At 36.9% G+C, this 17,324-nt stretch overlaps 1 protein-coding gene across 4 annotated transcripts in view; it reads right to left on the reverse strand.

Moving 5' to 3' along the window:
- Positions 1–17,324, reverse strand: part of LOC103714806 (proline--tRNA ligase, cytoplasmic) — a 42,529-nt gene that overhangs the window by 18,074 nt on the left and 7,131 nt on the right. For all 4 annotated transcript variants that reach the window (XM_089929454.1, XM_089929455.1, XM_089929453.1 and 1 more), the window contains exons 5-7: positions 14,198–14,314; positions 12,054–12,241; positions 4,822–4,888 (exon numbers count right to left, since the gene is read on the reverse strand). In XM_089929454.1, the coding sequence (XP_089785580.1) occupies positions 4,822–4,888; positions 12,054–12,241; positions 14,198–14,314 (372 nt within the window). The remainder of the gene's footprint in view (positions 1–4,821; positions 4,889–12,053; positions 12,242–14,197; positions 14,315–17,324) is intronic.

The following is a 17,324-nucleotide window of genomic DNA, read 5'->3' on the forward strand; positions in this document are numbered from 1 at the left end:
TTTTTAGAACCACAGCGCCGCGCGCTGTGGTTTTTGAAACCACCGCGTACCGGCCGGTACGGAACCGGTACCAGCCGGTACGTACCGGACCGGACCGGTACCGTACCGGTCCGGCCGGCCACCGGTACGCCGACCGGTACCGGTACGGCGGACCTTGGTTTTGAGTCTATGTATAGGTTGTCATCCTCTTTTTTGAGAGATGGGTTTCAAGGTGATTTCATTGAAAGAAGGAACATAAACCAAGGTATCTTCCCGCCCTTTATTATTTCTTCTTCTTTCCTCTGATTCTTCTATCTTTATTGCTGTTCTATTTTCCCTATCATTCCATGTTCCTACTGTTTATTTTCTGCAGTTGATTACTGATTTTAAATCTGATTATGCTCGGACATATAATCAATTTATTTTGCACTACTATGATCCTATAAGACCGCTAGAAAGTGGTCATCCATTATTAACCCTAAAAGGGAAAAAAAAACACTTCACAAACCTTATCCCTATTCATCAACCCCTAAAACCTATTCTTCCAAGACTCTAGTCCTTCACTTCTTGGTCCACCATCTCACATAAACCGTCCCAATGACAGAAGCAAAAGCAGGTCTTTTTTTTAAGTCTATAAAACAATGTTGTCTAGTCAATGGACTGCTGGAAACAAGTCATTAAGGTTGCATCTCCCTCCATCATGCTCACATTAGTTATCATGGAAAAGCCTCCGTACTATAAAAAGTAGAGATTAATCAATATGAAATCAATATGTCAAAGAATTCAAGAGCCATAGTGTAGGTATAAAACGACCATTAGAAGGCATGTCATTCTAGCTAGCATATTTGTTCTAGTGAAAAGAGTAGAAAAGACAAGGCAAGTCCAAGTTTTGGTTTAATCTACTCAATCAAACCAATTATATTGAAAAAAATAAATAACACAGCCACATTAAAAACAAGCATACAAGATGGAACAAGAGCTCCTAGAAAATCATTTCCCATGCCCCTAGGTGAATGGACTCATAGAAATGGTAAAGTTATTTGCTCTGCACCTAAGTATTATAATCTAAACTTAAATAAATTAATTAATTTACTAATGGGGGGGAGAGTTTGAGTTGGGGAAGGGAGGTTTAAATTTTAAAAAATGTGAAGTTTCAGAATGCTTCTTTCAATTAACAGAAAGGCAATATTCCAAAAGGTGTGCAAATGGGAAAAAACACTCATAAATCCCTAAAATCCATCTTTCCAAAATACTAATCCTTCACTTCTAGGTACACCGTCTCACATAAACAGTCCTAACCACAGAAGCAAACTCTCTGCTTAAGTCTAATAGGACAGCATCTAGTTGATGGACTACTGGGAACATGTCATTAAGGATGCATCTCCTTTGTGTCTCCAGCTTATCATGCTAATGCTTTTGTTATCAAGGAAAAGCCTCCATACTATCAAAAGTAAAGATTAATCATTATGAAAGCAACATGTCAAAGAACTCAAGAGCCATGGTGTAGCGATGCATCAACCATTAAAAGGCACGTAATTCTAGCTAGCGTATTTGTTCTAGTGAAAAGTGCACAAAAGACAAGGCAAGTCCAACTTTTGTGTTTAATCTAATTAATCAAATCAATTATACTGAAAATTTTTAAATAACGTAACCAATTTTGCTTTAAAAAAAGGCATGAGATGGAACAAGAGTTCCTAGAAAATCATTTCCCATGCCCTAGGTGAATGGACCCGCAGAAATGGTAAATTTTGCTTTACACCTAAATATTACAATCTAAAATTAAATAAATAAATAATTTTACTAATAGAAGAGAGAAAAGAGTTTGACTTGGGGAAGAGAAGCTTAAAAAATGCAAAGTTTCAAAATGCGTCTTCCAAACTTAACAGAAAGGCCATATTCCTAAAGGAGCTGAGTTAAGGACTCTTTGGTTTTCATGATAATTCTTACTTTTTAAAGTGGTGTAATAAAAAACATTTTAGGAGACACATTAGTTCTAAAATATCTCAAGATACAAATTTGAAGCACATGTCTATCCTTGTGACAGCACCATACTTGGATTTCATTTTGCAAATAACTAGTAATGGAAAATATAAGGATAGGACAATGAGCATCCATGTGCATAAAAAAAAGGTAGATTGCATATCTCAGCGACTAGGGCTTAAAAAATTAAAGATACAAAACCTGATAAATTAACAACATATCAACAGTCACACCCCCAGCCCTATTGCGCACAAACCAGGCATGTGAAAAACAGCCACATATCCCATAAAGCTCAGCCCCAAAAGACATGCAAGGCCTTGTACCAGTAATTCACATATGTAGGAATAATACCAATAAAAAAATTTATCTGCTAAATTCCTAGAACAATGGCTAGTGGTAAAACATCAAAGCATCTAAAAATCCACATAACAATATTTAAAAGATACACTCGAAAGCCTCAATTCAACAAACTCCACAACTAAGAAAAATCCTTGAAAACTACCAATATCATCTATCCACTCAACTGTGTCCACAAGACCACACAAAGAGTCCAACACAACTAAAAAATAACCAAAAACAGCATAATGGGTTCCAAGCCTCCACCTTTCACTTGCACAACCCGTAACCAAATGTCTAAAAGCTAGTTATTCTTAGAATCTGAGAAATGGAAAGAGAGAATAGTGAGTAGCTAGTAAGGCACCTATCACCACCACTAGCTGGATCATGCATGGGTAGAAAAAAAATAAATAAATAATGATTTCATGGAATCCATCAGAAGGTAATTTGTGAAACATCTAAAAAAAATATTTATATAAGAAATAACAGAATTGTTATAATCAACTACTACGTACAATCAATGATTTTTCAAAGGGCCAGACATGCAAATCATTACAGCCATGGCTAGTCCTGTGATAAGGTGCAAAACCATATCATGCACTATGAAGGAGGCCTGAAATTACATTTAGCCCTGTGGCAGGGGCCCTAAAGAAATTGGTTTCTCAGCACAAGCAATACTAACAATCATGGTATGCTGAGACCGGTCCGATTCAAGCGTGGAAAATGGTTCCGGCCCCAAACCGAGCGGTACAAGCCCGGTAACAGGACCGGTTCGCACCGGTACCCGCCCTTGGGGCAGCATGCCTGTGCGCGAGGAAGAGCGTCCGTGCATGGTTCTAGGCGCGATTCCCCTGGGCAGTGCACCCATGCGGGCGTGCTGCCCAACGCACGCCCGCACGCGGGGAAGAGCGCCCACGCGCGATACTGAGTGCAATTCCCCGGGGCAGCGTGCACGCACGGGCGTGTTTAATGCCACAGAGGCATTTAACGCGGCGGGCGCACGCTGCGCGTTGGCTGGTTCAGTAGTGATTCAAACTGGTCCGAACTGGAACCGTACCGGTCTGGTACGCTTACCAGTACCAGTACAGCGTACCTTGCTAACAATTAGCCCTAAAGAAATTGTTTCTTTCAAGCATTCAACACGGGGCTAAATGTGATTTCTAACCTCCATCACATGGTCAAATTTGGTTTCATGCCTTGTCAAGGCTAAGGCATAGTTAATGAGTTGTATGCCCGAACCTTTGGAAAATCATTGGTTGTACTAAATAGTTGATTTTATAACAATTCTGCTGTTTAATTTATAAATTATTCTGTTGAACCTTTGGAAAATCACAGACTGTGCATAACAGTCAGACTATAACTGTTCAAATGTTTCACAATTTCTTTCTGCTGGATTATGTCAAATGTAATGGCAAGGTTCGACGTACCAACCGTATCGGTGGGCGCCGGTACCGGTTTGGACCGGTACGGACCGGTACCGAACCGGTACCACTGGTTCGTCTTGATTCATGCATCCAAAAGGTCCAAAAAAATTTAAAGCCAGTACGGGCCGGTATGGTTGGCCAGTACAGGCTGATACAGTTGGCCGGTACCGATTTTTAACACCGAACCGGACCGGTCAGAGCCGGTACCGGTTCGGTACAGGGCGGAACCGGCCGGTACGGGTCGGTTCAGCATTCCTTGGTCAAATCATTATTTATTTAATTGTTTCCTTACCCATGCTTGATCGAGCTAGTTATGGTAGGAGGTATCTTACTAGGATATGTGGCTCACTATTCTTTCTCTTTGTATTTTTCAGATTCTGAGTAACTAGTTTTTGAATGTCCAAATACAGGTTGTATGCATGAAAGGAGTAAGCTTGGAGCCCATTATGTTGCTTTTAGTTTTTTTTACTTATGTTGGACTTTTCTATCCGTGTAATCCTATTGAGAGGATGGATAATATTAAGAATACTTGCTGTGGAAATCTTCTTAGTTGTGGAGTTTTTTGAATTGAGATTTTAAGTGTCTCTTAGATATTGTTATGCAGGTTTTTGGGCCCATGATAAGCACATATCTTTTTCATTTTCACCTGTGTATATCATTATATCACGGATTCCAAGGACTTTCTCAACCAATATACCAGATTATTTTAATTGATTTATTTCAAGTTTCTAATTTTTTGCAAGAAAAGGCATAAAGAACACACCTTTGTGGAACATCAAGAAATGATCTTCAAACAGCAACTAACAATTCAAGCATTAGTGCTTGTCCAAGACTATAAACTAACATACTTGAACAAACACATGATTCTTCATCTATGGCAAGATAAGAAGTAATTGATTTCCACATATTGAAAATACATTATTCCCAATTTCTTTGTACATTACTTTGACACATGATATATTCCTCAACTTTCATTGTCCTACTTGATAAGAGAAGATTAAGTCCATTATTAAGTTTGATGATTCCTAAAGCTTCTGACCAATTATCTTGTCTTATAAAATCGTAATTAAAAAGAAAATAGAAGGAAAAATTTCTTTAATACCTCTTGATCAGCTTCATCTTTTGTCGCAAAAGCTGTATGCCCTTCTTGCCAAAGAAACTCTCGACTCCTACAAATAAATAACATAGAAGTTTAGTTCCTACAACTAAATGAATTAAATAGAATTATTCACTGACAGATATGTAGAGAGGAACAGACACATGGTACATAGATCTTGACCCTTATAAGAGAGCTAAATTAAACGACAAAAATTACTTATCACATCAAAATCCAACCTTTATAAGTGAATTTTATTAAATGAGATAAATTACTTATCACATCGAGAATCCGAACTTAAATTACAAGACAGATATGCAATCTAAAGAATCTTTCCATCAGTGCGAATCAAAGTTTGAAACGATGAATTTTATCAAACAACGAAGTGCCATATCTTATAGAAGATATGTTAATCTTTTTCATTGATCCATGGTTTTCTTACTGTATTTTCTATCACCCGTCCATGGTTTCTTTAGTATCTTCTTGTTCTCTGCATTTGCCTTTTCAAATTGATAGTTGAGGATTAGGAGGAAGGAGGATTTTGTCAGACATAATGGCTGTTTAGATTGATTTAGAGGGAAAAAAAATACTTTTGCAGCTTTTAAAGAAAAAAGTGTTTTTCATAGAGAATAATTTAACTGGAAATTTTTCAAGAGAAGTGCTTAGATAGTTTGGCGAATGTAGAGAAACAGGTGCTGAGCCAGTATGGTTTGTTCTCAGTATAGACTTGTAGACTACAAATTCCAATCAAGTTAATTTAATCAAGCCTCAAAATATTGGATTCAATCCACTAACAACAAATAGTCAATAATTCAATATAGTTATCGCTGTTCTAAAAAGTGCCCAAGTAGGTGCCAAAGCATCCAACTAGGCACATAATATTTCCTAGGCAACTAAGCAATGATTGTTTAAATCTCGCTGAAGACAGGATTACTTGGTAGTTAGGATTTCCATCTGTGGGTAGGATTACTTGCTAGGATTTCCTTCCATGGGGAATGATGATTACATGCATCAATCACACCCCTAATGCTCACCCGCTGGAAGGAAAAAAAGGGAAAGAAAAAGGAGTGAACAAAGGAAAACTGAAGGGACAGAATCCCATCCACCCATAACGGGCCTTCTGATGTCCCTTGGACAATCCAGCAAACGGAAGAGAACAGCAAAAGTCAGCTCTCACTCCAGGCACGCACTTGTTCTTTTCCCATTTCCAATTCCCAGTAGTCCAGCAGTTCCCTGTTCTCAATCTCCAGAAGGAAGCATTCTTAGCGATTCCTCATCCACCATCTCCTCCTTTCTTCCTTTTTATTTTTTTTCTTCTGCTAAATACCTCCTGCAGATCTCTTCTTTGTCGTCCATGTTCTCATTGTTTCTTTGTTTTCGTACTACAGTATTACTTCTGCTACTGCCCCGCAGGCCTACACCAAGTTGGAGAGTGATTAGTGATTGACATTTGCAAAATGATTCAATTTCTTTAGATGCCTGTATTATTGTCAGCATTATGACATTTTGTTGTCCAAATGTTTTACTAATGTTTAGTTCTGATGAAATTTGTGATTTTTCAACTTGTCTAATTAGGAAATATATATTTGATGATGGAACTATTCTGCAAAGTGGTTTATACAAAAGATACAATAATATGTACAAGCTCATGTGCACATATGTAAGCTTAGGGATGCATATTTGAAGCATTGAAGGGCTTTCCTCCCTAGGAGGCCACCTAATCACCTAGGCCATGTCTAGGCCATAAGTTGGGGTCCATCGACTAGCTTCACTCAGTCCTTTTCACAACCTTGCAGGTTATGAAATCTAAGTTGTCCCTATAGAATTAAAACCCAAATCAAGCCTAAGATAGACTTGCCTCGGTCGGAGTTAGATACATGAGTGATTACAGGTCATCTCCTGAATCTTTATCCAATTTAGTTCATGTCTACTTCATGCCAGTAACCTAACCCAACTAGGCAAGTTGATGCATATATTCCTTCCTATGAACTTAATCGCATTTGCTTGCTCCCACAACTCACTAAAATGCGCTTTGCACTATATGTGCTTGCGAGAATCTAAACGTGAAAAGCATTTCTCTTAGAAGTTAGAAGCACTTCTATGCATGGTATGTCGTATCATACCGAACCGGACAATACCAAGCGTACCATACCATGGCATACCAGCACTCGGTACGCCAAAAAAACTGCATACCATACCATACCGACACTATGTTAGTGTAGCACCGGTACGGGGTCCGGTACCGAGACGGCAAACCTTGCTTCTATGTGAAAGATTCCAGAAAAGCTCTTTTAGAAAAGCAGAATCAACATCAAACAATACCAGAATCTTCTGTTTTGAAGCATTAGAAACAGAAATGCTTTATAAAAACCATCTAAAAGAACAATAATACAAATCAGCATATAAAAATTCTGCTCCTGAACTCAAGAATATTCAAAATTAATGGCTTGTTGCAGGTTGAAACCTTTAATAGGATATCCAAAATATATAACCCAAGTTAATGAATGTGAAATTGCAAGAATATCTGCAGCTTTACTATCCTTAAAAACAAAATAGAAATTTTTAAGTAATGTAAGATAAAAAGAAAAATAAACCATTCAATTGCCAACAATCCTGCTGCCACCTAATTGGCGCGTGCAGCACATAAACCAGGAACAAAAAGGAAGAGAACATAACATCAAAACCTGAAAACATCTGATAATGTTTTATTATATTAAAAGAAAAGGCATCTAAGTACACACGGAAAAGTATTTGAAGGGCCAAGAAACTCAAAAATCATAGAAGTTGGCTTACTGATTGTTGCTAATGAATTCAAGAATGTTTTGTTAGCATGTAGTAGAAAACAATATTTGACCTGATGTGTAAAGCCAAGATTACAAGATGAAATCATGTCGAGTACACTGTAGATTGTGACGAACAGCCAACCACATTAATAGAAAGATAACACAGATATCTGACTCATTGTCTAAAATCTAAACTGAATCAGGATACTCAATTCTGACTTCAGACACAACATCAATCAGCATTTAACAAAGACATTTAGGCTGCTATCTGCAAAACTGGTATAAACCATCGAAAATACTTTATAAAATGCTTTAAAATTAAAATCAGCAATCATCTGAAAAAAAAGAGGAGGATGTTAAGTAGCTTGTAGTTTGAAGTCTAATTTGAAAGCTGGAGTCAACAGGTTTTCTCCGCCTTTGCTGAGCAGCTGGGCACTCTATTCAACATTCAGTAGGCATTTCCATAATCCTGCAAATCAGGCCCAAGCTCACCAACTTGGCCTATCACTAGTCAACCGCCTGCCACTTTGGTGAATTGATTTATAACTTACAGTATCTTGTTGCCCCTTTCTCCCTACTCCCACAAAATCCTCCAGCCCACTTTCCTTTACACCCATGTTGAGACCTCCACAACTAAAGGCTCAACAAATTGTTGCCACTTGAGCCCAAAATGGTGCCAATTGAAGAGATTGTAAATTTGTAGGCTAAACTTGATCAAAGAACTGCATGTTTTTTAAATGTGTGGATCCACATTAACCTTGGTTTTTGCCTATGGTGATCGGTTATTTTGCCAATAGTTTGGGAAACCAAAATAACAAAGGAATTTGGTTTGATTTGGGTCAAAGTTTCAAATAGCAGCTACCATAGCATTACAACATTTGTTATAATGGTTTTGAAGGCATCCTGATACATTATATAATATCAATTATAAAAATTTAAAGTTAATTCATATTAGTCAATAAATTGAGTGCAACCTAACTCCATTTTCATTTGAGTCAGATTGAATCAGGTTTAAGATATATCTTATCATTCCACCTGATTTTCAAATCAAATAGGATCAACAATGATCCAAAAAATGAAAACACAAGAAACATATACAAATTGGTTTCATAAACAAAATATGAAAAAGAATAACAATTAAACATGTAGACATTATTAACAATCTCCAAGTATATTCTAATATATAATGCCAACTCTCCTAATGTGCTTGTGTGTGAGGTGTATCCAACCGTCCGCCTTCCCTCTCTTCATATCGATATTTGCATTTCTCCTTCCCATACCCCTCCCATATATCACCTGCTGCCCTGCCTCAACCCGTTCATTTCCCATCCTGCATGAACCCACTAGCAGGGTAGCTGAAGTCCATTAAAGCTTGTGATTACTAGCCATGAGGTTCAAACCTCTCATCTAGCATTCATTATTTAACTGGATCGATCTTACCTTTCAAAAAAAAAAAAGAAAAAAAAAACACACACACACACACACACGCACACGCACACGCACCTCACATGGTACGTTCTAGGTTGATTTGATTGATGGCAGCATATAAATTGTAATAAAAATCAAAATTGAAGATTAATAACACAAAAGTTACTACTAAAAGCAAATAGAAATATCTCAAATTCAAGGATGGTTATGAAAAGTATAGTGCATTAGTTTCAGGTCAATTTAGGTGTTGGGGAACTTGGTGATCCATATCCAACACATTTGGCAACAAGTAATATTTTTTAGTACAAGCCTAATCCTAATTTTAGTTTTGATAAGACCATATAAATTTCGGGTATGTTCTCAATCGGAAAAGGGTCATGAACACAATTTAGATGAACAGCCATAACAGATTGGTCTGCCTCATATGGACAAACAAATACGATCCTAGCATCCTCATTTGCTACTTTCCCAGTAGAAGTGGGTTTTATCCATTCATCCATTGCTATACAAGGAATAAATGGTGAAGCAAGTAAAATAAAATAGATGTTCAATTTAAAATATTACATGCTCCATTGCCCCGCCCTTGGCTTGTCGCTAGATGCTTGACTAGAGATTCACTTACACCTTGTTATGTTGTTGTATCAAATGAGACTTTGAAAAGAGTTATACTTACAGCCTTTCCATTGTGGCCATGATTTGCCAAATCAAGTAGTTGAATAATCCACACCATAAATAAAAAAACAATATTTAAAAAATTCCATTCTCCAAACCAACTTAGAGAACCCAATAATACCATGATCTTTTAATTATTATCTGTACCTTCCTATTAAAATAATCAGTCCCAGATATTCCAATTTAAAAACTTAAAATGATAGCGTAGAAATAATGTTGTTGCTTTCTGAACATATTATTCACCAAATTGTTTTAATAGCTAGCAAAGATGTTTGAATTTTTAAAACATACTGTTTTATTTGGATGAGCTATTAATATTATATAACAAACATTAATTCACTAAACATCAACCACTACAACAAATTAAGAGCTACACAACTGTTGTCGTTTAAGCTTCCATCAGTAATATTATTTAATATAGTGGGATGTTTTTGAAACCATTGTAACAACTGTTACAATGTCCATGGCAATTATTTTAAACCTAGACACAGATTAATCCAAGTACCATTTCATCCTTGGCCTCCTATCTTGGCCTCCTAAAATATAGGTAAATCACTATAGACGAAAGCTAAGGTTGATGTGAGTAGATCACATTAAAAAAATATCAATCAAGTTTAGCACAAAGCCTCTCCAAATGGCATGATTCAGGGTTTACATGCAACAATCCAACTACTCGTTAGAAAGAGGAGGGGGGGGTGGAGAAAGGAGTCGGTGAGGAGTTCGGACCTTGGGAGAGGAGGGGACAGAAGATATCCGGAGGTGCAAAACAGCTCACCAAGGCAACAGACGCTCAAGTTATAATGGTGGATCTGGATTGCCAGTGCAATGTACATAACCATTGAAGTAGCTACAAAATGCTAAATAGGGTGGCCCACTGGTTAGCATAGGTGAACAAAAACCTGTTGAACCAGCAGCTTTTATATTAGGCAGTAGATGACATTTGGGGGTTTTTAGGGGATGGGAATGAGATAAATAAAATGCATAAGTCATTAAGGGCGCCGTACTGGAGGAGGATCAAGTCTTCTCTCAGAAAGGGTTTCATTGGTAGGTGAGCAACATTATATCTTCTAGTTGTTACTTGCTGCAATCCAAACTCCAAAATCTCCTTGTCAGCAATAAATTCAATCTCACATAACCAGCTACACATTTTGCTTTAAAACACATGATTTACATATCTATAGATAATAAGTTAACAAACCATGAGCTGTTGTTCAAAAAATTATTATTTTTTAATCTTCTCTCTATTTCCTGCTTTCATTCTAGACAATCTATATGACTCCCAGTGGGTGCTTGTAAGGCTTAAGGTGTTCATTTCTAGTAAGATTACATGGTCTTAGTTCGAAGAATATAACTGTAAATGATTTTAGTTCTAAAGATAAATGAAATTGAACTAGCAACCAAATCTGGCAACAAGTACTCTCATTTTTAAAATACTAACAATAACATCTGATCTCAAAGGGCTTCTAAGCACCAAAAAGAAACAGGGAGGGCCACGCTCTTTCCGGAGCAGCCCAATGCCTATGTGCAACTCAAGAATGAAACTCCAGATATGCAATGTAGAGTCAACATGTGATGCAACTAAGCTTCAACAATGATTTTAATAATGAAAAGAATTATGAAAATGATATCATATAATCACTTTGTACTGCTTACCTGAACAAGTAATTGACCCCACCTCAAAGTCTGGCATACAAAATTATCCATTCTCATAATACTCATTATGTGCTTCCAAATATTTCTGCTCTAGATATATGTTGGATGAAACTTTTGAATAGCTATCACAAACATTTATGAAATTGTTCTTGTAGATAATTGTTAGCATGGTTTTGTCTGTACATGACATACTGACTTGTATCAGTAGTGAACCAATACTCGATAGACCCTCATACCAAGTGCCAGTACCAAGAACCAAACTGTATTGACATATACTAGATGGGTACCAGTATGGGTACCAAAATTGATAATGTAAGCCTTGATTGCCATACAAAAGGCATGAATTTTAGACATATCAATAAAGATGATGTGATTTTACAACTACATATATTATAGCATTTGATATTTTTTTCATTGCTTCAAATATGCCATTTTGTTATTATTACTTTAGTAAACAGATGAATAATGACTGAATTCACAATATTTTAAGACTAAATAACACAAATATTGATGTGTATTTGCAACTTTCTAGAACAGAGCTGGTAACTAAATTTTTAAACTGTAGCATTGATTGCAAGACAGATGAAGGGGGGAAGTGTGCTATGTATCAACAACATAATACAGCATAAAAGACATAACATAATATGACCGATACAAAAAATAGAGATGCAGGAAATATTTAACAAGCATTAAAAAATGTACCTGATAAAAGGAGTAGGATGGCTGAATTCCCATCTCACGACATTGCACCACTGGTTAAGCTTCAATGGTAAGTCACGATGCCCCCTTATCCATTTAGAGTAATATGGATACATAACAGTCTCGCTTGTAGGACGGATTGCAACAGGAATTTCCATTTCAGACTGTCCAGATTTAGTAACCCAAGCAACCTAGAAATGATGGCAAACACAAACAGAAATCATAGGACACTTGGTTGTATATAACTTGGAAAATAATAACAAACTGGATTTGAGATATCTAGCAAATCTAAAAAAGGAAAAAAGGATGAAACAGTCACTGCAATGCCATTTAATTTTGAGACATTAACAGCAGCATCAGCAGACAACAATCTCTACAAAAGAATCTTCAAATTGCAAAAAACATGGAGATGACACTAGAGCTGCAAGAGAACTGTAATAACAACAAATGTGTGTATATAGTAGTATATACAAACAATCATTTCAAGGGTCAATGTAACTAGCAGGAATTGCATTCTGAAAAACAAAATGCCACACCCTTGCCCTTATAACAGCAAGTAATTCCTAACAGATGTAGCATAGTCATCAAATGCAATCACATCAATCGTTGCAATTGAGACCAGATATAAAGTGTAGAAAGTTTAAATGATGAAATAAGTAATCTTCAGACAATTATAAGAGAAGTGCCAGAAAAATAAAAACCTCTCCACCTCTACCTCCAGTTTTGCCCAGCAATATGCCAACACCTGTGATTTTTAGGAATTCTAGGAGTGTAGTATCAGAAACGGTATTAGCTGAAAAATGGAGCAAGTGGTTGGAAATTTTAGCAAACGGGACACGGGGGGCGGGGGGTGTTGTGTGGGGTGTGGGGTGCTGATGTGCAAATAAGAAAAATCACATCTATCCTAAAGAAGAACAACCACCTTTATCGTAGAAGTTAAAAGTTAAAACTCTTGTATTTGGCAAGATTTTTCACTTAAATTCAGTGGAAAGCAAGAAACCAAGGGAAATCTTATATAAGGATGAAATCAAAGGCCATTTGTTGCCTCTATGGCATTAGAAATGCATACAAATAGGGACACACAAAAAGACTTTCCATCAGTGTGACTCTTGCCCAATTTAAAAGCCATCATTAGATAGTCTTCTTAAGGAATCTAGAAATCTTTATGGGCATGCAACAAAAAAATAAAACTGAAACTATGACACCTGATAGTTTCTGAATAACTCTATACAAAATTAAAGGTATCATCAACACTAGCCCTGTAAATCATCTTCAGCCGATATTAAAGAAAATAAAGAGATGCTTGGGTCAAATAAACCCTATCTAACCCTTATCCTAACACTAACCAGTGTCTCTTGTCTTGCCAAATATCCACCCCATTTTATCCTCAGCTTCCTACACTTTCTTCCTCATATTCTCCTCCAATTCTCCCTCCTCTCCTATCCTCACCTCACATCTTCTCCACATGCACATGATTGAGCCAAGTTCAGGTAAGACCATTTGGAACACCTAGGCCCAGGGCAACACAGCCCAAACCTATCCATCCAGCCTACATTCACTTTCTTTGTAATATTTGAAAACCAATGGGCATCCATTTATTATTCATATATAATCTTCAGCATGGTTTCAAATACCAATATCGAACCCCACTGATGATGTGTACCGAAACTGACAGCATCCAAAAAAAATGAAACCTGTCAGTACATACAATTGAGACAGGTATCGCCGATACGGACTGATGTGGCATGTAGATACCAATACACAAGGTTTCAGCATCCTGACACCTATACCGGAGCAGATTTTATGTCGGAATGGAACAATATCGACGGTACCTTCCCATTTCGATGTTTTTCGAAATCATTATCTTGAATCTTTACAAACATTATTTTACTACAAGCGAAAATAGATATTTTTAAGAGAAAACGTCCATATATGGAAATACAACATCCACACACATGGGGAAAAAATCATGTACAAAAAGTTAACATCATAGGTCAAAAAAATCAATTTAATATAAGAAATAGAGGGAATAAAAGATATTGACAATATGCAATAACTTCCTCATGAAATCTATATAAGACATAGTCCCCTCAAGCCTTCAATAACGAATATATTAACATATTTCTACAAGAAAATCCTTATCATACCTCAGGAGCAAAACCTTCTATATGATCTTTCTCCTTTTGTAGAACATTCTCAGTTACAAAAAGAGGGAAATACGCATTCTTGATATTCATCTTCTTTATTTCTGGATCAAAAAATGCCTGCACATCCATGCAATAGAAGAATCAACAAATAAGGCATTTGACATCTTATAATACAAAAGCAGATATCAATAACATCCAAATTACTAATGTTCTTGAAATTCAAGCCATATAAACTCAAATAAAACATCAACATGTCCCAAGATACTAATAGTTATTGCATCCTTTTTTTGACATCTATAAGGCATATCCGAAATAAGAAAGCTAGTTTGCTGAATCTATCAATCGATGTTTCGGAAATTGAACCAGCAACGGACTATTAGCGCACAAAGAAATCAAATCAACTCTTCCCAACAGCCAATATTCTTCCCAAGGTCCGCAATTTCGATACTGAGTACCATATCGATACCTTATCGGCTCAGTTTGGTACGGTATAGTATGATGCGCCCCTATACCAAAATAGCCCCTTAGCCATTTTTCTTAATTTTTATCTCGATACGCCTCGGTTCGAGCCAGTATGCACCTCAGTACACCTCAATACAGGTCGATACATCTCGGTATGGGATGGTATGCCTCGGTGCGGGGGTACGGGACTTGTACCGACTTGAAGTTAAGTTTTATACTGGTTTCCTCCCAGTACAATGCGATACATATGAGGGACATGGTTGGGCCACAAAACCTATGATTTGTCCTAGACAATGAAGGGAAAAAAACTGATCAAAATATCTGTGATTCAGCCAAAAAGGAAAGAATAAAAGAAGAATCACAATTAGGACCTTCTGATCCTATATGTTGCCATAGACAAGGAAAAGGGAGGTAGAAAGGAAAGGAAGAATGGAATAGGTTTGCCTTGCCCTAACAAAAGAAGGGAAAGAAGAAAAAGGGGAAAAAAGGGGAAAAAAGGGAAAGGTTAGGGCTTGCCAACCTCTTATTCCTTCTTATTTAGTATCTACACATAAATGTGTTTATACACACCTATTGCAGTGACTCAATACCTCTCCCAAAAAAGGCTAGACAAGAAGGTATTACTTGGATTATTTAGCCTTGTATAAGTATCCAATATCTCGCCAGTGCATGGGGACTAAATGCATGTCCTCACATGTCCTTACATACTTGCCTCGTTTGCCTTGGCATCCTTGCCAATCCAGGGGCCTAATCTCAAACACAATCGCATAGCATGATTGGCCCCTGGTCCACATGGACCATCCAAGTCCGCTCTGATACCGTTTGGAACGACCCACGACTCCACCCAGAAAGGGCTAGCCAAGAAGGTCTTATCTGGATTCCTTAGCCCTGTAACAAGTATTCAAATCTCCCCAATGCCAATAACCAATGTGGGACTAAAAAGGGTCCTTAGGCTTATAGATGTAATGTACATAAATTATTTACATACATTATATATATAGCCATGTCCACATGTTTTTGTTTTCAATGATTGCCATGTTAGATTCTCCAAGGCATTGACACCCATGTTTGATGTCCAGACGTCCAAATAACATTGCAGCAAACAAGTTTAATGATAGAATTTGGCTATTTATGTCTTAAAGTCAATCAGAATGATAAATCATTCTACACCTTAAAATGCCAAAGTGGAGACTATCCAAGCATTGCCAACAGTAACCTCCCAATGAATCTAGTGAATTGGGAGGGGTCTCGCACATCCTAGGGAAGCTTAAGAGATCCCTTTTCTCGAGAAGAAAAAGAAGAAACTAAGACACACATCCATCCCAACCTAGATCCATCAAACAAGTCGAGATCCACCGGTCCACTACTGCATTTTTTTTTAAATGGAGGTCAATGGCCTATGTTGGAATATACATATATCTATATATTCGCATGGTGCACATATAAGCATGCTTGTCCATGGAAATTTAAATTCATTACCAAAAGGAGGAAAAGTGAGTGAAACTACAACTATATTGCAAGCATATATTTTATGTGTAAATTGTAGATGTGTCCTTTATGCAAACACATACATATATATAAATGTATGTGTAAATATATGTATACCTATGTATGTATGTATATATGTATATGTATATACATATATCTATATATTTGTATAGTGTACATATATATATATAGACACACAAGTATTGATGTACACAAGTATATAAGTACGTATGTAGTACATAAAGATGCATGTATACATATGCATTTGCACATAATGTCTTTAATGAAAGAAATAGCACAAACAAGCACAAGGACACATCAAAACATATATAAACACCTAAATAATTTCAGCCACACCCACAGAAAGTTCCACATGTGCACATGCACACACACAACATACTCATTTCAATATACATACAAAATGCACTTGCAATCACCCACATTCACGTACACATGCACAACATATAGGCTTGCATTTAATGCACTTTGCCACCTAAGCAAGCATGCACAATGCTTGCTTTGTGAGCACCTTAACAGCATCACCTAGCCTCGAGGTAGGCAAGTTGCTAAGGTTGCACCAAGGTGTAACTTGCACCTTTAACAACACTAGTTTAAGTACAGTCATATTGAAGATAACTTTATCGAAGAGGTTAATGAAAGAATTTAGGACTAAGCAAGAAGCATAAAAAAACTAATCTAGTATTAAATTGGGAACCTTCCATAACCTATATGAAGATTTAAAATTAAGGTAGCAGATCCCACACAAGTTTCAAAACTGAAGTTGTGCAGCATCAGTACAGTTAAAACGGTTTGAAATTGTCAGCACTAACAAGAATAAAAAGGAACCAATACATATCAACTCCCATTCTCCCAATGTGTCCAATCTAATGGTATGCAACCAATATGGTCAATGCAAACATATTCAGGTGGGAACCAATATCCTGCTCCCGTACCAATCTTGTTTTCCTATCAGAACAGTAAGGTACTAGTACTATATCAAACCAATGATATTTTAAATCCTTGGATTGTAATTTATTGGATTAGTGGCATACAACTAAGTAGCCAACCCTAAAGTCAAAAAAAAAGATTGGAACTATAATCTGCCGACGTATGGTTGCCTACCTATCATTATCTTCATTCCATATTTTTCAGGTCTCTAAAGCTAGAAGGAAGCCCT

Source organism: Phoenix dactylifera, chromosome 3 (assembly GCF_051530095.1).
Source record: "Phoenix dactylifera cultivar Ajwa chromosome 3, Ajwa_hap1_PhDact_Kaust_v1.1, whole genome shotgun sequence".
NCBI classification, from domain to species: domain Eukaryota; kingdom Viridiplantae; phylum Streptophyta; class Magnoliopsida; order Arecales; family Arecaceae; genus Phoenix; species Phoenix dactylifera.